Source organism: Lingula anatina, chromosome 5 (assembly GCF_051362555.1).
Source record: "Lingula anatina isolate TDL-2025a chromosome 5, LinAna3.0, whole genome shotgun sequence".
Lineage (NCBI taxonomy): Eukaryota > Metazoa > Brachiopoda > Lingulata > Lingulida > Lingulidae > Lingula > Lingula anatina.
The window spans coordinates 5,345,828-5,367,793 of record NC_141771.1 but is presented as its reverse complement, the minus strand read 5'-3'; the positions used below and the strand labels follow the sequence as shown (position 1 = coordinate 5,367,793).

At 36.2% G+C, this 21,966-nt stretch overlaps 1 protein-coding gene across 7 annotated transcripts in view; it reads right to left on the bottom strand.

Moving 5' to 3' along the window:
- The window catches only part of LOC106162742 (tyrosine-protein phosphatase non-receptor type 4), an 86,790-nt gene that overhangs the window by 63,766 nt on the left and 1,058 nt on the right, over window positions 1-21,966 (bottom strand). For 4 of the 7 annotated variants that reach the window (XM_013540143.2, XM_013540152.2, XM_013540150.2 and 1 more), the window contains exons 2-4: window positions 2,475-2,540; window positions 1,736-1,886; window positions 1,080-1,226 (exon numbers count right to left, since the gene is read on the bottom strand). In XM_013540143.2, coding sequence (XP_013395597.1) covers window positions 1,080-1,226; window positions 1,736-1,876 — 288 coding nt within the window. In that variant the 5' untranslated portion in view covers window positions 1,877-1,886; window positions 2,475-2,540. Of the gene's footprint in view, window positions 1-1,079; window positions 1,227-1,735; window positions 1,887-2,474; window positions 2,541-13,834; window positions 13,961-21,966 lie in introns of all 7 variants that reach the window. The other 3 variants (XM_013540151.2, XM_087013888.1, XM_087013886.1) reach the window with 2 other exon arrangements.

Genomic DNA, 21,966 nt, shown 5'->3' with positions numbered 1-21,966 from the left:
TCTTTTAGCTTGGGAATATGAGGTCACCTTAAGATAAGTGAAAGTACATAAGTACTCTGTTTCTTCTTTTTTTTTTCAAAAGCAATCTATCCCTTCCTTGCCAGAGAACGTATCCTGATTATTATTAGCAATAAAGTTTAGGTTGATACTAAAATCACATTTCTTGACAATATTTGAGTCTGTCTGTGAATTAAAATGTCATCATATAGGATATAGCTTGTCTGACGTCTGATTGGTCTAATAAAACTTTTATTAAAAATTAATTTTGAAAGAATCATCATAGAAGAAAAAAATGGTTTAAATTGATTTTGAAAATAAGGTAAACTAACAATTACATTCTAATTTTTTTTTTTTTAATTACATAGAACTGTGAGTTACATTTATGGTTATTGTAGTAAGATGCACATGAAAATGAAAAAATAAATAAAAAATAATAATGCTAGACAAACATTACATTCTATAACCCGTGTTGCAACATAAAATCATAGTAGAATAATCATAAAAAAAATAACGACACACAAAGTGGTCCTTATTAATACAAAATCTCACTAATGCCATGCAAATACTAAACACCATAAATAAACTCTGCTATCATGGTATGAACTCCTCCATGCAAAAATCAATAAAAAGTAGTGTCCCTAGCACTGTTGCTAACTCTATACTATTGTCCATAACTCTGTAATGCTGTCCGTTACCGTTATACCATCCATTATTTGTACATTTGTCCATAACTTTATATTGTCCATAACTATGTAATATTCTCCATCACCATGTTATGATGTCTGTAACTTTGCATAGTTGTCCACAACTTTGTAATGCTGTCCATAACTTTGTAATGTTGTCCATAATTATGTTATATTGTCCATAACTATGTAACACTGTTTGTAACTATGTACTGCAGCCCTTAACTTTGTAATGCTGTCATTAACTTGGTAACACTGTCCACAGCTCCTGTACACAGTCTCTAACTACAGTTTCTAGTATTTCAAGGACTGAAACACAGAAAAAAAAACAATACTAAAAAAAACCCATGCAAGAACTCAACACCCTGTGATTATGTGTATCACATCAATATCTACCCTTGTTGGTCCTTGCTTGCCCCCAGCACGTACCATAGCGTCTGGTGCAGGCGCCACATCGGCAAACTGAAGGCCGAAGTAATCCTTCTCTATTAACTCAAGGTGATCGTACACTATGTCCAGTAATGCTCCGGCCTTCGCACGTTTCTGGAACAGGATTGCAATCTTAAATTATAAAGTGGGATGATAACGAAAGATTCCTTCAGAAGTGATCATTCTGACTGGAACTTGAGCATGACAAACATGATGTTCTCTAAACTCTGTTTGAAAAAGGACTATTGGTTAGAATTCTGCATATCTATATATTTAAGGAATTTCATTTCAAAATTTAATGACAAGCATTCGCTGCCATGCCATAATGGTCATTATCAGACATAGACATATCTACACACAAATTAAGTTTGATCAACATGAAAAATGCATAGCATTGCTGCATAGCTGCTAAAATGGTACCTAAGCAACTTATTTTAGAGGGCATTTATCTTAAATTAATTTGTTTGAAGCAAAAAACATTTAAATTAAATATCTTTTCACCAAAAGTCAGATAAATGTTAAGAGAATTAAGACAATTTTGTCTTGCATACATTAGCAGCAGCACCACCTACAGTTGGGGGACCTCACCAACAGAGCCACCTACAGTCCAGTCCCATACTTACATCCACCTCAAATGACTCTTTGGTCTCATCCAAGAAGTGCACAATGCACTTCACAGTCTTCATCTGGGGACGATCCCGAGCCATCTCCTCCGCACGCACATTGTACGTGCCGCTGCTTGCGCGGATCAGCTTCATGGACATGGTGGATCACCTGATGGGTTTGATAAATAATAACTGATTAATAAATCAATCGTAACAAGAAAATCACCCAGAAAGGGCAGACACCCCCTCAATTGTGGTAGTTGAGAGCTGATCCACTGTACAAGGTCAAGGTCATTGGCCCCATCTTTCAAAAGAGAAGACTCCTTTGAAAAATCTTAGATTCAGATGGCGATCCAAATAACGATCACCACCAAAATGAAATCACTTTCATCTTAAATTCATCTTAATCCATCAATAACTCTTGAGTTAGGCTGGTGATAGAACAGACAGACAGACAGACAATATTCACTAGACTTGCAAAAAATATCATTCTACTGTTCATTGAATTACTACACTCATCATATACCAAACATTCTTCAGTGCATTAAATTCTGCACACAATTATTAAAAAAAAAAAGGTCACTTCATCTAAAAGCTCCTTCAGATCAGAGGAAGTTTCTAAAAAATCAAATTCCATGCCACTATCTTGAGTTGTTCAGCACCACAAAATGAATTCTTAAAAAATTTAATAAAGTGATTATGTTATCGGTCTGTATAGGCAATAAGTTGGTTGTCATGGCAACATGAAGTAGCTCACCTTTCAGTCATATGCATCCCAGAGTCTGGCCATGGATGTCACTTTCTTCATCCGACATCAAGTCACCTTCAAATAGAGAAGAAAGTACTCTGTTAAAAATAAAAAAATTCAAAATGAAAAACTGAATTTAAAAAGAGTACTATCATACTTTATTCAAGCTAACATTTATAGAGTTGATGACAAACAAATAATACTTTGTAAAAAAAAAAAAGACCAAATCACCATTGGTCAAGATAAAACTGTCCAAAAAGAAGACATTTCACCACCACTAACTACTAATTTATCCTAGAGGCAACTCTACTGCCCTATGATCAACATTGTTTATCTTACAGCACATTTACAACAGACTAACAGATCGGCGGATCAAATATGGCGACCCTCTAAAAAACCTGTCGCTTAATTCCTGATTGGACACTGAATAGATTCCCCGCAGGGAATAGGCAACCAGCATTTGAGTGGGTCGGCCATATTTGATCCGCGGATCTGTTAGTCCACTGTTCTGAATGCTCTCTAACACCCCATTTCCATAGATTAGATCGATCTACTTTACATCAACCTAACTCCCTGGGGGTTCACGCTAAATAGCTGTCAGCCAGGCGGACACGAAAGTTAATTACCCCCTTACGGCTTGTAGTAGGCGGGACGGACATTTAAGTCGGATTATCTGAAAGTAATCTTGTGAGACTCCCCACGGGGATAGATCGATCTAAAATCTATGGGAATAGAGCCTTAGAAATAAGTGTACAGAGATCTATGGTCACTGTGGCCAGAATTCCTGGAGGCAGCTATTCTAACTGGACACCTGGTCATATACATAATGACCCCCAGCATGGACACAATATAGGGTGGAGGACCATGATATATTGAGAGGAGCCATTAATAACAGCCTACCACTCACCCAGTGGGAGAAACAGAGGTTAGACTGAAACTGGTTTGTGCTTAATTATACCATGATATAAATAACTAAACCTGGGACCTGTGAACTGGGGATAGAACTCTTGTCACCTGTTGCCATGGTTTGAAGTTGTGTTTCCAGTAAGGTTTGGAGGACCTAACTCAGTTCAGCTAAAATCATGTTTTTTTTTTTTTTTTTTCTTTTTCTAGGCTGTTTCCATTAATGCTACAAGATTGAACTCTTCACTATCTAGACTAAATTAAAGCTAAACGTTATAGGTGTCAGTCACTTTAATGAAAATACATAACTAAGTTCAGCTCAAATCATCTGTCTGTCTGTCTGGTTTATGATTAGCTCATCATAATAACTAAAATCATGCCCAGTTCTATTATCAATATTACTAAACTATCAATCCCTCTACATCATCAATATTATTCATTAACATCATCATTAATATCATGTATCATTATAACTATTTACAAACATTAATTCATTTTGGGACACAATAACATGGTATCTGTATGGCACTTATTTCAGTGGCACATTCATGTATAGAATTCAAACAAAAAAGTACCACCATCACTGTTCTTATTAACAATGTTTTGAATAATAACAGGGATCAAATTTAATCAAAATAATTCAGTGATAAAATACAGGATAAAGCATGCATAAAGATATCAATCTGACAATTAAGAGCATTGTTCAAAATGATACCTTATCTAAATCACAAGAGAAATATGTGCATTCTCTGCAAAAAAATCAATGGCAGAACTGCAACACGAGGATAGAAATACAACCATCTATATTTAATCTAGTGCCCTGGATGCATTAGACACAATGCAATGTAAACTGCACTAAACACCCACAGCAGCTTTATTAATTCATAAACAAAACCGTGTCCGAAATGACAATAAAAGATCGTGAATTCAGAAAGCTGATGGTGTCTGCACTGAGCAGCCTGTGCTATCCAGACAACTAGTGATTTTTGATCAATACTGTCTGCTGTGACTGAGCCAGGCATAACATGGCTGGGAGATTTCATAGCTTGTTTACTTCACAGCATGTGAAGTCTACCTGTATCAGTGCAGGTCCTGCTGGGATCAGCCTGCGATAATAATTACTTTAGTCAAATATATCAAAGTTATTGTGGCCAAATATAAATCAGAACCAAACTAAAGACATCTAGTTATAAATATTTAAATGGTTAACATCTACAAGCCAAATTAGAGTCTTCTTTTATAAGCATGCCATTTTAATATATAAAGATGCTGAAGGCTTGGCTTAGGCAGACTTCAATACTACAGTGTCAAGGATTATTTCTAACTCATAAGGTACCTAGACAGTAATCAACTGCATTCAGACCAAGGCTGTTTTAACAGAAAATAGGTCCAAATATGTCATCAGTCTAACTCCTTAACAGAAACTGCTACACAGATGTGCATAACATTTATAAAACTATCAGATTCAGCGTCTGATGATGACACTTCTTTTCGTACCCTAATAGTCTAATCCACCCTAAATTGACTCCAAATATGACCCGTCCCGTCATCCCAACTGAGAACTCCCAGTCTCTCTCTCTCTCTTTCTCTCTCTGTCTGTCTCTCCTTTTTTGTCTCTCGTAGCCACACACACACACACACCTCACCTATACCAGACACTACAGCATGCTACACCATACCTACCAGTACTACATGCCTGATCTCCATACATACAAGTCACACTCTCCCTCTCTGTTGACATAACTTTCCCTGTAGCTGTGACCCCAGCTTTATTCCCTGCCCCTGTTCTTTGTCACTGGAGCTGTGTAGTATGAAAACAGCAGCTCACATATCACTATTCAAGTACATGGGTGAGGCTTTGTGTGCCCAGTCTGCTCAACCCTGCCCCCTTTCTCTGTGCTTCTGTGATTTTTAGTCTAAATAATGAAATTATTACTTTCATATTTGGCTGCTGGCTGGGTGGGGTGGTAAGCAGGCTGGGTGGCCAGGATAACTGGGTGGGACAATACTCTGGCTGGGTGGGATGGCTAGCTGACCCCCTCTCTCCCTAGTCTGTCTAGACAACTCCTGTATTTGGCCACCATCTGTGTGTATGTGTGTGTGTGAGCACACATACACCCCCCCACATCTCTCTCTCTCTCTCTCTATCTCTCTCTCTCTCTTGCTCTGTGTCGACACCTCAACAGGTGGATGGACAGCCTGTATCATTTCCTTGTATAATTCCAGCCCTGTGGTTGGTGCTTAAGTATTAACCAGGTAGACAAACATTAGTCTTATAGCAGCTGATTAGTAGCTGCCTATAGTACATGAACATCTTTTACCTGGCTAAACTGGTGGTCTTCTGGCCTTTCTTCACAATAGCATTTCTATGGGCAGTTTCACAAAAATAAATCCTTACTAGTCACCGGATGTCCTCTGACTCTTTCATTTAAATGTGCTGAACCATTTGTATTACGAATTGAAAAAAAAGTGGCAATTTGGCTAAGCGAAAAAGATTGCTAAGTGCTACCCCAGAGAACATAAATGTTGGTCTTCGCTGTATGACAGAAAAAGGTGGTCTGTTTCAGTACAGGCTAAGCAGGCAGACAAAGCGATGTCATGATAGCAACATATAACAAACCTCGACACTGTCTTAAATTAAATGATCTTTTGAAACATCATTAGAGCACTGCTCATAACAAAATTCTTGGAATCATTTGTGGTCTAGACAGTTTCTAGGAAAGTATACAGAGGCCAAAAAAGCAATGCCTTGTTAAAAACCATTCAGATATACAATAATATTCAGATAATAATGATGTTATTTAATAAAATACCAAGTAACACTTGTGAGGGGAGAGGGGGTAAAGAAGGGGGGGGGCTAAATAACTAGATAACTCGTTAATATGAAGACTTTTGGCATGGATCATAACTGTTGTTAAGATTCCTTTCAACAAGAATTGAACCAAAATTTGCTAATAATGACACGTATGTTCCACTTCTCAAGACTTATTTGCCAATCTTTTTCCCCCCCCTCTCTCTCTCTCTCTCTGTCTTCATAGAAAGTAACCATAAATTGCAATTAACCAGTACTCTATCTCAGTATTTTATCACGTGGTTCATTAAATATATAGATCTTTGACACTGAACCCATGTTTTTAGGTGCATCTAAGAGACCATTCCCACAGATATTTAGGTCGATCCTTCCCCTTGGGGAGTCTCACTAGATTGCTGTCAGCTTAATTGGCTTAAATGTCTGTCCTGCCTACTAAAAGCTGTAAGGGGGTAATGAACTTTTGTGCTCGCTCGGAAGCTGACAGCAATTTAGCGTGAACCCCCAGGGAGTTAGGTCGATTCAGATGGATCGATTTAAATCTGTGGGAACCCAGTCTAACATAACATCAAAATGCAAAATGCAAAATGCAACTTATAAATGTATCAAATTCCTTCTACATTTAGACTGTAATGACATTAGTCCACCAATAACTTTTTTTTTTAATTTTTTGCTACGAATGTTGTCTCCTCCCTCCACAAAGATAGATCAACAGTTGCTTAAACCCTATATAATGATGTCCAAACCAAAGAAGACTTACAATGAATCCTTCTGCAGCTGTCATCCATTCAACTGACTCCATCAGGGGGGAGGGGGGGAACCCCAAAGAATTTAAATAAAATCACCACGCGCTACTAATCCTGCAGTTCAGCTGTAAGTTAGAACAGAGTGTGAATGCAACTTAACAGCTATGCTGCTTCTGCAATGACAACTGAGTTACAACACTGAAATCCTGGAGTTCTAATTCAATCAAATCTTCCACTGCATTTTCACTAAGTGCAATTCCAAACTCTCATCTAAACCACAAGGGACATGAGAAGTATTCCAGAGTAATCCTTGTTTTCCTGTTATATACTCCAGTGCAATCCTTTTTTTGGTATGAACCAGACAACTGCCTTTCTCTGATGACAAGGTTTTGTACCTTTTCAGTTGTACGAGTTAAAATCGGTAAATGCTGCCGTTTTAGCTCACTAAGTCAGTCGTAGGAAACGTAAGACAGCCAACACGCACACCTCCTATCAGATGGTATCACTTAAGTAAGGCTGCCTTTTTCCAAGAAACTGATTCTCAGAAATTATATAATCTTGGAAATGTCCATATTGCATGCAATGTAGAGTAAAGAATATTAACAGTACGGTATTAACTCGCACATTCTGTACACCTCTTTCTGTTATCTTTTCTCAGTTATCAAATACGTACACTTTCAGACTTAAACAAAATACTAACTACTCACAACCATTATGGTAAATTGTTTTCAATTTTTTACTTCTTTTTCAAATATTACTTTCTAAATTTTATTTCAGCCCAAACTAGTGGTTAATTTTAGCTAAATTTAGACTAATTATGATTCAAACAGAAATATACACAGTCAGTAAAGATAAGCAACTTAAATTAATATGCTTACTACTGAATTTTTTTTTTTTTTTTGTCTTTGTATTTTTTTTCTCTATTTTTTCCCTATGAAATGCCAAGGTATCCAGAGTATTCTTACTGTGGGCCTGTGGTTCATATCTGCTGTAAACATGAATGGAAATGTTGGTGAAACATGCTAAACATGCAATGTCTATTTTTTATCATGCAAAGTCTAGGAAAAACAACTGTAACATGGAACACCTGGTTTCCAGGTAAAATATATATGTCAATTTCACACCACCTGGTTGTGACCTAAATTCTTCAGCTATGACACATAATTACTAGTACTAGTAATCTAAAACTAAATTTCATCTTCGTCAAACCCCTTATTTTGTCTGTTCAGCACTTTAAACAAATGAAAATATCAGCCATGCAGGAAAAATGTATCGCGTGTAACACTTTATGAATCCTAAGCCCCTCCCCCCAACACACACAGTGACACACACACACACGCACGCACACATCCACACACACACACCCATTCAACTGAGAAATATCACTAACGTGGAAGAAACATTACAAATTAAAGAAAAGAGAAAAAATAGAAGAAAAATGAGTTACGTAACGCATACATGTCAAAGCAGCTGTAAAACAAGATCAGAACTGTGCAAACTAGAAAACAGTTACTAGTACTTTAATCAAAATGTCATCAGTAGTTGACCAAATTATTTTTAAGGGGCAGATTGTCATACTTTCTTCGTATTTCAAATCTCAGGATAAACCACCCAAAACCAGACTTAACTTGAAGACCAAAAAATTAAGCCTGCTTTGACTGTTCTTTATCAGCACAAGTCCACAAGAATTCAGTAAAAGTGCTGTGTTTGCCTTCAACTCACACAGATCTTCAAACAATAATCTTTACTATAATAAAACTTATTTATAAACTGAACTGCAGTCTACAACAATAACACTATAGAAAACCTTGTGGAAAGAGCAGTGACGCCTCATCCTCATGGAAAAGATCCAGTCATCACCGTAGTCTTCCAATGATTTATCTCGAGTCTAAGTAGATCCTATTTTAAACCAACACCATTTTTTGACAAAATTTCTTTCTCACTTTCAGTGTACTCAGACCAATCACACTGTACATTAGTTCAAGGGAATTCTCCTCCATACAAATCAGGCTGATATTTGTACCACAGAGCGAGAAGCCGACTCAGAAGCCAAGCATCCTATGCACACCAACAAACAAGTCCCCCACACCTCCACTGACGGTCATTAAGCATACATAACAAGTCGGAACAATCCACTTTTGTCCTTACGCTGAAAACCTTGAACCAGCGCAGCCGTGCCTCTCTACGACCCCCATCTCTTGTGAACCACAGTATTGACCGCTGACATCGTCATGTTTGTTAACATGGAAGTTATTTTGTCCCAGTGCATGTCCACGTTAGAGATCAGTTGTGGGGGTTATTTTGGGTCATTGCCTGTGGTTTTATAGGAAAGTTCTTATCTGATGGAAGATCCTATCATAACCAGTATGCATTGTGGCAGCCTGCCTTTGGTACAGAAACCAATATGAGTTAAACTGTACCCACTTCCTCCCTCGTATAAAAGAAATAGCTGAAAACACTAAGTAGAATGCATTCCAAATCTTAATGCTATAATTCAAATGCCTTACTAGTACTTTTATCATATATTATGACATAGGGGCATTTTTTAGGGCAGATCTGATCAAAAATTGCACAAAAAAAAAAAAAAAAAAAAAAAAAAAAAAAAAAAAAAAAAACTGAAAAGTCCACAGACTGTTTTCCAAGGGCACAGTTCTGCTGAAGAGACTTTCACCCCATTCTCATAGATTAGATCGACCTACATTGGATCGACCTAACTACCTGGGGGTTCACGCTAAATAGCTGTCAGCCGGGCGGACACGAAAGTTAATTACCCCTTAAAGCTTGTAGTAGGCGGGGACGGACACTTAAGGGGGATTATCTGACAGTAATCTAGTGAGACTCCCCGCGGTGATAGATCGATCTAAAAGTTGTGAGAACAGAGCCTTTGTTTTCCACCATATTTACACTGGTAAAATTCTGCACTGCACAGGCTTCCTTGGCTTCTATATTATGTATTCCAGCAAGCATACAGTGGGTATAAATATTGTGGACAGCCTCCACATACAGGATGACATTCACTGGTTTTAGTTCTATTTGCTAAACCCTGGACTCCGAAGAGCAAAGCTATCTCTAATGCACAAATGCCTTTCATATCTGTTGATTTAATCATCCTTTCCCATTTAGATACAGAGATATTTGTCAAATTAAGTCTGATAAGTTTTTTTAAAGGTGCATTATTGGAAAATTGGATTAAAACTAACATTCTTCCAGTAGAAGTTTAAATCGGGATCTAGGTAAGGATATAGATTTGCAATCTGGAGAAGGCTCAGGATCTGGATAAGTAATGAAGTTGTTATTTGCAATCTAGAGAAGGCTGAGGATCTGGATAAGTAATGAAGTTGTTACAAAGGGAATTCAGAACTATATGACCAGCCAATACAAGTGTGTTGAACAGTTTTTAAAACATTTCCAGTAGTTGCGTCAAAAAAATAAAGATGAAAGATTTACGTGAAAATTTCCCTCACAAACATGCTGCCATAAAACATTTTTCTTTTAATTTTCTTATTATCATTTTCATTATTGTCTCTATTTTATAAGTAAGCATGCTTAATTCCACTCTCAGTCTGTTGCAGGTGTGCCCCATAAAAATAAGGGAAAAATCAACTCAAAACATCAAAGCCGCTTCAACTCCATCATTACCTGACATGTTTTATGTTTTCTAACCAGCAGCTTCCCAAGACACCTGGTTTTAATGTCAATAATTCAAAGAGATTGGAATGTTTGTCTTTTAAAATATCTTTCAAACTAAATACATCTTTATATTGATCAGCATATAAATTGAGTTTTCTTCCCTTTACCTTAAAAAAAACCTCTTTTTCCACATAAAACAGGGCAAATTAGAGATTCCAGATGGTTTGGTTCAATCTGAATAAATCTTGGTAACATCCTTGGTTTTCAGGGGTCAGTTTTGATCTAATAATGTCCAGTAAATCTGGGCAGTCAGCTCTTGTAAAGGTCAACACATAACCATATTACACCTTTGGTTACTGGTGCCAAATGAAACTAGGAAGTTCTGGAGAATATCCCACTGAGGAAATGAACATTTTAAGTGTAGTGATGACATCAGTGATAAAGATCATGAAGAGGAAAAGAAACAGCAGAAACTAGACATGAAGATGATCAAACTGATTCCAGTTATCACTCACTACATAAATTTTTAAAAATCATCATTATTAGTATTATTATTATTATTATTATTTATCTACATTCAAACCTTTTTTCATTGATAGAAAACATTGACTACAAAGAAAAGGTACCAAAATTTTAAAGAAAAAATTTGCTGAGGTACTATAAATCTAAATCATGGAAGAAGCAAATGTCATAGCTGATGAGGACTGCATTAACTTACATTTACACTTAGCCAGGGAAGTGTGTGTGTGTGTGTGTTTGAAAGAGAGAGAAAGGGGGGGGGGGTTTACACCCTTTCACCAAAATGTCCTATCTTGAATCAGTCCAAGCATGTCCCAACTGGTTGCATACATCAAACTCAACATGATGTCACAGGAAGTAAGAGATGATGACTGGCGACCACAAGAATTTCTTTAATCATGTGTTTTGCTCGAGATAACGGACTAGCATGATTATCACTTTCAGCTGAGCATGAAGAGAGATGATGACGATTATGGTAAATCTTCTGAAATTTCAAATGCAATTCCACTTATTCCTTACAAATTTTTTTCAAGATTTACAATACAGGGACCTAATATAGACAGGTAACCCAACTCTCTATTCGAAATTTTCTGATAAAAAATCTTATAAATATGGAACGAAACACAATTCCAGGGAATACCGTTTTACAATTATTCAATTTGGCTGAAATTAATATTTGCAGTTCTAATCAATTCTGTGAAGCCCTAAAACACAGAAAATGTGCTATGTAAAGATATTACAGTGGAGAGGAGGAAGGGAGGATCTGTTTCTATTTAAAATGACATCATAATCACCATCATCATTATTCAGAGCCTAATGTGTTCCTTTGTACTAAGGCCTCAGCATGCTTCTTCCAGTGTATTTTGTCTTGTGCTTCACTTTTCCAGTTAAACATACAAATCACACTACCATAAACTTACTATATTTTATTTTAACTTAGATAAAGTTCAAAGCTGTTCAGCAATCTAGCTAAAGTACATCTAATTTCTGAGAGAGTCCAATAGATAAATTTTGGCAAAAAACACTGTCCCACAGATATTTTTCTCAGATAAAGGGTGTGGCAGTTGTATTTTTTTAAACATTCATAATAAGATAAGGAAAACAAGCCCTAAATTAAAGCTTCTAAACAAGTCTCATGGATGACAAGGACAGGTTCGTTAAGGAGTGTCCATCTGCACAATATGGCTAACTGATCAAATGCTCAACCTGCACTTTTGGACAAAACTTCATGCCTAAGTCAATTTACCTCAAAATTTATCAGCTTATTTCAACTATCTTCCCTTATTTAAAGGTCTAAAAGATGAGACTTCTTGAAATAATTGGAAGAACACATAGGCAGTGCCCTTCAAGACTCCCAGTGGCCTCTGATGCAGGCAGACACCATGTCATACCATAATGACGATGCTGAACGATGTAAAGGAAATGGCCACCACATCCTGCACAGGAAAGACGGGAAGGCTTTAACCTCAATGTTTTTCGATTAGCCATCCAGCTTGGTGCTTTGTAAAACAAGCCCCAGTAAATACCAGAAACATATATCTAGGCTTTCATCAGCAACAAATCTATTGCTTTGGTCACAGCACTTTCATTATGACAAACACGAAACCTCCATCCCATAAGTGTAGGAAAACGGCCACAGAAGTGCCATAAAGACAGATAACTGCACTTCAATCAAGGAAAAACAGCTGCATTAATCAACTAGATTTTTTTTTCCTATGTTCTGTTAAGCTGAAGGTCATGTGATGATAGAATTATTGATACTACTCTGAAGGCATGTTCAAGCTGGATTTGTGGTTTTAGTTTGAGTCCTACTTTTTTGTCAATCTTGTTTTTTTTTTCCTTGTCTTTTCAATGTGTGTCAATTCTCCTTTGAAACAAAAACAGAACATCTCAGAACAGTCAAGGAATGGAAACAATTTGAGATACGACAGCTTGAAAAGAGGTTGGCCGCATGCTAAGTCTGGTAATTGATACAATATTAAACAGATCTAATTATCTGAAATCATCTTTCTGCATTCCCTTTTTTTTTAATGGAGCTGAGCACCAAGTTGAAACATAGAATAGAAAATCAGCACAGATTGCAAAGAAAAAATGAGCTTTATGCAAATGAGCACACACACACACACACACACAAACACATCCTGGTGCTAGAGCCGTCATCATCTAATTTCATGGGTCAATACTGCCCATTTAATACAGAGGGTGGCTAGACAATGAATTAAGTGAGAGGCTATGGGGTTTAATTGATCTGTCAAACTGTGTATGAATACAAAATCATTGCAGGAATGTGCAGATCAATTGATAAAGAGAAGGCGAGGAAGGACTAATGGAAGGAAATAGAGTAAGCGAGAAGAGTGAGAAATGAAAAGATCTGGGTATCTGTGTGTTGGAGGAGAGAGGTGCTGAAGCCACAAATTTCAAGTTTTTTTAATTTTTATTCTTTTTCTGTGTGTGTGTGTGTGTGAGAGAGACAGAGAGAGAGAAATAAAATGAGAAAGATAACATGAATCCAAGGAAGGTAGGCAACAAACAGACTGTGTCTGATAACAATCCCACCTGACACCTGTATGCAAAGGTCCACAACTTGGCACACTTCACTCAGGTCTACCTGCGGCCTCCTACTCCAGCATGACTCACCTGTTGTCCTCAGGTGAAGACCACCTAATAACCCAGAGCCTTCAAAAGAAACCCATTATGAAGTCTGCCCCTCACGACACCTTGAACCACCTGTAAGCATTAACTATGTCACCTTCAGCACAAACCTGTGGTTAGAGAACCTCAAACCTGGCTAATTTTCTGGCTTATTAACTCTCTGTGTTCACTCTGGCCCAGATCCTCTCTATCTCGGGACACCACTGGAGTGAAGGCTGTGTGGGACTGATAAGATTCTGTAATGAATCAGTACCCAGAGCTACAGCATGGCATTTAGTCTTAAGAGAGGAAGAATTCATCCACGTCTTAAGACACTTCAATCAGAAAGTGAAATGTTTTTACTACAATTTTGGTGTCATTTTCCGAGTCTTTTGCCAAATTCCCTTTTTTCCTTTAAAACGAAAAAAGCATATAAAAAAGTATAAACTTACATTAATTTATTACTAATTTGGAAATATGTGAAAACACTAAAATTAAATCTTGCTTAAAATCCTTAAAAGAAACAAACCCAACATCTTTACAAATGATGCATTTGTGGTAATTCCCAAATACCACATCTCTCTCTCTCTCTCTCTCCTTCCTCTCTCTCTGCTCAAAACCCAATTATGAATCTGCCTCGCAGCAGAGTGCGAGAAATGCCATCAATAAGTCTCTAGTTATTACATTAAAACACCACATAGATGGCACCCATCCATATCAGGTCACAGCACCGGTCTACACTGAAGTGGGAAATAAAAGCATTACACTTCAATATTTGTGGAAGCTTTTCCTACTTTGCAAATACAAACTCAACAACATGCAAGCCCAGATCAAACAAGGTTACTGTTGCATAATGCCGTTCCCTGCTTTGATTTAGTTGCAGGATAGCCTCCCCCCTCTCTGGACATTGAGCAGAATACAGGAATACAGAAAAAGCTGGGAATTATAAAATTATGTTAGAAACAAGAGGAGGCTTGCAAATCTTTTAAACTGAATGCATTCAGCAAGAGACCCTGCAGAGTTAAGTACTAGTAGATTGATTTACATTGAACGGCTGGTTCATTGGGAATGGGCCCTAAGAGTGCATTTCCATAGATTTAGATCAATCCATCTAGATCGACCTAACTCCCTGGGGGTTCATGTTAAATTGATATCAGTTAATTACCTACTTACAGCTTTAAATAGGCGGGACAGATGCTTAAGCCGGCTAAGCTGACAGTAATCTAGTAAGACTCCCCACAGGGATAGATCAATATAAAATCTGTGGGAACAGGGTCTTAATCTCAGTGGAAGGACAGCATCATTAGAAACATAACAGTTGGGTATGATATACATACATGTCAACAGGAAATGTGAACTTGAAATTGGCATCATTTCCCCATCTCTCTCTCTCTTTCTGTCCTCTTTGATCTCAGTAATAATGAGCTGTCCAAAAGATGAGTGACCATCATCCACAAGGCCTGGCCCATTAACACACCTTTAAAAACCTGTTGCAAGGTAATGACCACCGGTATTCAAGACAATCAGCACTAGTCTGAATGATTATTGGCAGCATTATGATTAATTGCTATCAATGACCAATTCCATGAATGTCTAAATGCAAGTAATACAGGGTGGGGGTGGGGGTGGGGGGAGGGGACCCTGTGATGTCACAGGTGACAGCAGATCATCTTTGATAGATGAATGACCCCTGCCTCAGATACAGTGACACCCACTGATTAACATGAAGATAGGTCGTTGAAATCACTCATGAGTATTAGGGGCATTCCGTGGTATTCGTTTTGCATTACGGACGGAATTTTGACACTTTAAAAATAAATTCTACAAGAACTATAATACATACATTGTTCAAATTTGGCAGGAATATTGATTAGTGCAAGCCTAAATTTGTGACCAAAAAACTTGAAATAACATCTATTAGTTTTTGAGAAATATTGGTTATTGATCACCATTACGGACGGAAAAAAATGGACAAGCATTTTTATTAATCAACTTCAACTTCAAAACTCTGCTCTGTTTGTGGCTTTTTAAAGATAAAACTGCTTTGACATGACAATTTCATTATTCTAGTTACTAGAAATGTAAAAGGTTAGTTAAAAAATTTTTTTTTGTTAGGAAATTTTTGAAGTTTAAAAAATCATGTCAGATTACGGACGGAAAATTACGGACGGAAAATTTGTCCAGAGTGCAAAACTTACACAGAAGCCATTAAAAAAGTACAATTAATCATTTATTCATGGTAAAAGTTAACTTTTTACTAAATATGTACATAATGGGAAGTTATTTTTGATGTCAACTCAAATATTTTTGTGAGCTATTTCAAATTACAAAAACTAACTAAAGTCTACACTTTCAGAAATAAGAGATCCCTTGTGTTCTCATATTGTCATTGTTTAAAATTCTGTGTTGAATGCTAATTCAGAAAAGCTACATTTTTAAGTCCTTTTTTCTCATGCTAAAGTTTAAACACTGTTTTTATTCTGACACATTAAGACCAACATAGAATTTGTATCTCTGGCATTGGTCCATCACAGGGAATGATACAGGTTTGATAATTTGGTCACTGGAAATCCATGCTCTGTCTTCTTGAGAAGGAAAGGCAAATAGTTTTTTTTACTTGTCCTTTGCTCAGAGAAAAGTTACTTCTATATCACCACCATCTATGAATGTAATTTGACCTAAATAAATTTTCTGAGGATATAGGATAATTTCAGGTAAGTGGCATGGTGCCGGAACAAAGGCATGGCCTCTAGTAATCTTTGATTAACTGCGGTCAGTAATTATCTTAACTGCTCATCTCCCAGGTATATGCAACTTGTATATGACAGGTAAGTGATCAAAAGCACATTTTATCTTCAAATTGCAATCAAAGTAACTAAAAATATCCAGGAGAAGCCATGATCATAAGTGATCCTTAATGCACAATTCAAATGCCACTAATTGACAAGTGCGACAGATGTTGACAAGTCTTGCCAGGTAAGAAAAAGCACTTTTTGACTTTAAATCCTGCATTTTTGAATAATCTTTTTTTTTTAGAATAAATCTTTATTCGGGAAACAGTTCTTCTTTAGTTTTAAAATTCATAAATCAATTACTTGAGTATGCCACATGAAACCACTCAGTAGAAATGTTATAGCCAGGTAGCTATGCCTTTCCGTCCGTAATGCTAATTTTCCGTCCGTAATGATTTTTTAATTATGAAATTAATTTGTCTTCAAATATGTTAAAAAAAAATTTTTTTGGATATTTGGTAAACATAGGACTAGTATGAGGAGAATATGAAAGGAAATTTATTTCTGCCAAGTAGTCTTTAAAAAAACTTAAAAAATAGAGCCCAAATCATTACGGACGGAAAAAATGACTTTGGATTAATGATTAATTAACTATTTTTTAAAGATTTCACTTGATTTTTTATGTGTTTACCCCAAGGACTTGCTGTAATTTATGTCTCAATTGAAAGATATTGATTAAAATTTATTTTGAGTGTTATATGCAAAAAATAAAAAATTCCGTCCGTAATGCTAATTTTCACATTTTTCAAGTTTAATGCGCTATAAAATCATGAATTCAAAAAATACAGATAAATCTTTTACAAATTCTTATCCCCTGAAGTCTCTTCTTTCAGAAAATGCAACTTTTGATTGATTTTTGTGCATTTGAAAATTTTATGCCCAGGACACAAATACCACGGATTGGCCCTTTATTGTATTGCAACACACCCATTTAAATTTTAATTAAAACTAACACTCAGACAGAAATTTTTCACAGGAAGACCAACCACTGTGTAACCCACTCCCTCCTGTACCCTCTTCCTCCCCCCCTCAACTCTCTCTCTCTCTCTCTCTTTCAAACTTAAATTGTGCTCATAAAGAACTAAAAAATGGGAGGGCAAGTACCATAGAAAAGACATTACAGTCCATCATAAATCTTGTTACAGTTATTACCAGTGTGCTGAGCACCGACAGACGAGGTGATTTGCCAGTCCTCAGTCAGCTAATATGACCGCTCAATACAGAAATTATGGCAAGGTGTCCTTCCAATTATCATCTGAGACATCGTGATACGAGTTGTTTGTTTTTTTTTTTTTAGTCAATCCTTTGTGGCAGTTTTTTTTTTTTTTTTAAATTTTCCTGGCTTTATATTCTTACACAATACTCAATAATTCATTTCTTCATTTCACCAGCATACACCTACCAGTACAGAATTTGTACACGTATACTAGAACTTACTGACACGCAATGGAATCACCATTCAACATTTTGTTCAATAATCATTGTACAGAAAAATATTTTATCTTCATTCTGCCAGATGTTCTTTAAAAGTCAGATTTCCAGACAGTAACTGAAACGGAGAGAAATACCCTCACCAATAATAATAATAATGATGGAAAAATATGACAATTTACTAGTTATTCCAGTAGGCTTTGGGAAAAAAAAATAACACAGATGAAAGGTTCAATGCTCTTCATTCCCTTGACAGTTCCTTGCAGACTGATACATATCCAGGTCTCTAGTTTGCTTTTCCAGGTCCTAGGAGATTGATAGAAATAGGCTGGTTCATCAGGTCCTAGGAGACTAATAGAAAAATGCTGGTTCATCAGTAGTGTCTAAGACCCCATTCCCATAGATTTTAGATCGATCTATCCCTGTGGGGAGTCTTACTAGATTACAGTCAGCTTAGCCGGCTTAAGTGTCTGTCCCGCCTACTGAAAGCTGTAAGGGGGTAATTCACTATGGTGCGCGCTCGGCTGACTGCAATTTAGCGTGAACCCCCAGGGAGTTAGGTCTGGACATCTAAATCTAAATCTCTGGGAATGCACCCTAGGTCTACCTTCACCCTGAAATTCGAAGAGAATTACTAGTAGTTCTTTTTAGATCTATATCAATATCTAGGTGTGAAAGTGGGTCGGCTTCCTCCTTTTTTTTTTTTTTTTTTTTTTTTTGCAAGACTGTTTCCAGAACTATTGTTTTGTACTATAAACTGGGCCAGAACCAAACAAACTGCAGCCTAAAAGATCAGCAAACATTAACCTACAAACAAAATGAATTTCCAGGATGAATGATTAGTCTCAAAGTTTGCAGCTGAAGAGAAGGCTATGGCTGTAGACATACAAATCTTACATATATGCTGATTTATACTAGTATACATTCCTTAAAGTGCATAAGTTTGCACCACAGTTCCTTTGCCAGGCTCCTGATATGAAGCACAAAAACAAAGTTGCAACTGAACTTTGGTGAAAATAATTCCAGGATTTAAATTTTTAAAATGTTCTTCATAGTTTCTGCAAATAAATATAATAATAAAAACTTTGATACTACATGTTTTTAATACTTGAATTGTGGAATTGGAGGTAAAACACCAAAGTCATCAACAATTAACAATGCAGGGCTCTGAAATCTCAATATTAAAGACGGAAGGTTTATTGATGTAGAAGATAATTGTTATTCCAGCTTACCCCTTAAGAACAAGGAAAAACACAAAACTCTCAGCAATAAGTTTCAATACAGGATACTGTAATATCAATCAATCAAATAAAGAAAGATTAATGGGAGTTTTCTGACATCGCAAATAAACAATTGCAGTTCATGCTTGCCCGTAAAAAAACATTTTCTCTGAAGAAAATGGAAATGTGAACATCCATCTGGCCAGCCATCTTGTCAGCCAGAGTTAATGAAGTTACCGCGATGCAGCAGCAGCCAAAATGCAGTTAACAGTGTGAGAAACATGGTTATAGTACAACACACCGATGATGTACAAGGTCATTTGAAAGTCTACAGGGCAAGGAGAATAACATTTAGATGAGTTGCTTGTTTTTAAATGAGACATAACTCAGGGCTCTCTCTCTCTCTTGGAATCAATTTCTGTCAAATGCTGAACAAATTCTAATATTATTTTTAAAGAAAATGTTTTTTTTTACATTTTCTTTGAAGTTTCCCAAATTTTTCATTGACTTTATCATACAAAATTATTATTCACCTAATATGCAGTTAATAATAATTTTGGCTACAAATGCATCATCAGGCATGGTGTCATTATAACAAATGCTTCAAGGAAAATAGCTTTTTTTTTATGGCAGAGAAAAGTTATAGTAGAAATGCTTTATTTAGTTTACGACTAATATTTCATCCACAAAATATTTTGCTTCATTTGAGAATTACGAAGTTATTTTGTTTCAGCAAGAAGTAGTCACCCAATATGAATTGATCTAAAAACAAAGTTTAACCAAAAAGCAATTACTGGTAGACAATATACATCAAAGGATAACTCACTTTAACAATGACAGTAATTATCAGAGGACATGTAAAGGTCAAAAAGCAGGATTTTTTTTCTAACTAGAAACTGATACAGTACCTTCTGCGCCAGATATCCTTTTCTTCGATAAAAAAATGTTGCAGCCACACCTGATGCCTTTTGTTCAATTTTTCTTTTTTCACTAATCTGCCATTCAAATGTAACTATTCAAATTTTCATTCCGGGATTTACAAAGAAAATTAAATTCATGATTTTCCACACAAAATGATCCATAATGCATGCAGTGATTTAAGCACTACCAAATATACTTTTTTGGACAGACAAAATTGTAATCATTCTAATCATTCTAATGGATGAAAAATTATACTACGAGATCAGATAGGGGTTTTTATTATCTATTATGTCCCTCTGTTTAAGAGGCTCGCAGGCTGTACAAAGGCAAAAGGTGAGTGGTCAATAGCCTGCGGGACAGTAACAACTGCGCTGGCCTGCATAGTTATGAAAAAATGGCGGTGTATGTTCTACATAAGGAAGGTTCTATTTGCTGGCATATGTTGCTCATTTTTATAGTGTCACAGCATCATATTAGAGAGAGTCCTTTCATGTTTTTTTTCCCCTCAAACCGAATTCTTTCTCAATTTGACCCCAAAAAATAAATTATGGTATTTAGGCAATAGTATTACCAAGTTGACATACAATGTTTTTCTAAATAGTTTTCTAAAATCAGCATCACACATGCACTTTAGTATTTTAAACCAATTCAACAAAAGCAAAGCATTTTGTCTACAACAATCACAAATGGCACAAATCACATACTAGTAACACAGTATCAACCAGTGACATCATTATCTATTATTGTTCAATTACAAATATCACTCCCTCCTGACACCTGTACTTATCTCAGATGATCACCAACACAATGATCCCTACACATTTCAACCATTGTTCACTTACAGATAAAAAGAATAACTTCATAAAATCCAACTCTAAGGTTTTAAACCCCCCATTTCTAGGTGTTATGGTAATATGTTACACTTGGTAAAAATAACATCACTGAATTTTGTTCAGCTATGTTTGGTGTCTGTACACATGCCTTCACTGCTGTCCAGTTTTATACCTGTGATAAGGCAATACCAAATATCACACTGTACTTCATCAATACAGATCTTCAATTATTAAGACATTATTTCATGAACTTATATATTCAGTCATTCTATTCAGAAGATATCCAGCACATACCAAACCTTCCCACTAAATGCCAGTAAATGACTGCCTTCATGTCTGAACCTCTTGAACAAATAATGATGTTTACCAAAAAGCTGTCTGTTTTCTCTCTTTGAAATTCCAATCTATATAATTGGGATATTAAGGCTGGTCATGTTCAGTGTTCTAGCTCAATATGTTCAGATGTATCTCAGTGTTATTTAGTGTACCTATCCTCATTTGCCAGATATCTTCAGTTTTTATTACAGAGAGATACTGATAATGATGTCTAATGAAAGGTTGCTTGGTATAATTACACTATATCTAGTTCATTGTCAGCCAGAGCTCTGCCACTACAATTACACTTGTCACTAACAGCCAAATGTTCAGCACATCATATACTATATTTGGCTTTCAAAGCTACTTTTTTTTTGTTTCAAATTTTAATTGACTGCTCTCATCATTTTGTTTAGTATTGCTTGATAGCAAATGGTTCAGACTGCCATCTTTCATTATCATACTATCTACTGGGGAAATGGTTTTTGAAGTGAAACAGGGAGAAGATAACGAAAGTTGTTTTTACACAGACATTACATGATAAAGAGCACTTCAGATTTCAAAATAATTAAATTGGACATGAAAACTGATAAGAAGATCATAATTAAGTTAAATCATCATGTCTGCTATGTAAAGTTCAGATTTATCTATTTCTGTCACTGTTTATCGACAGCACATGCCTTATCAGTTGTTTACAAAGTTAACAGGATGCAAAACAAACAATTTCAGCCACATTAGTGATAGGGGTCAA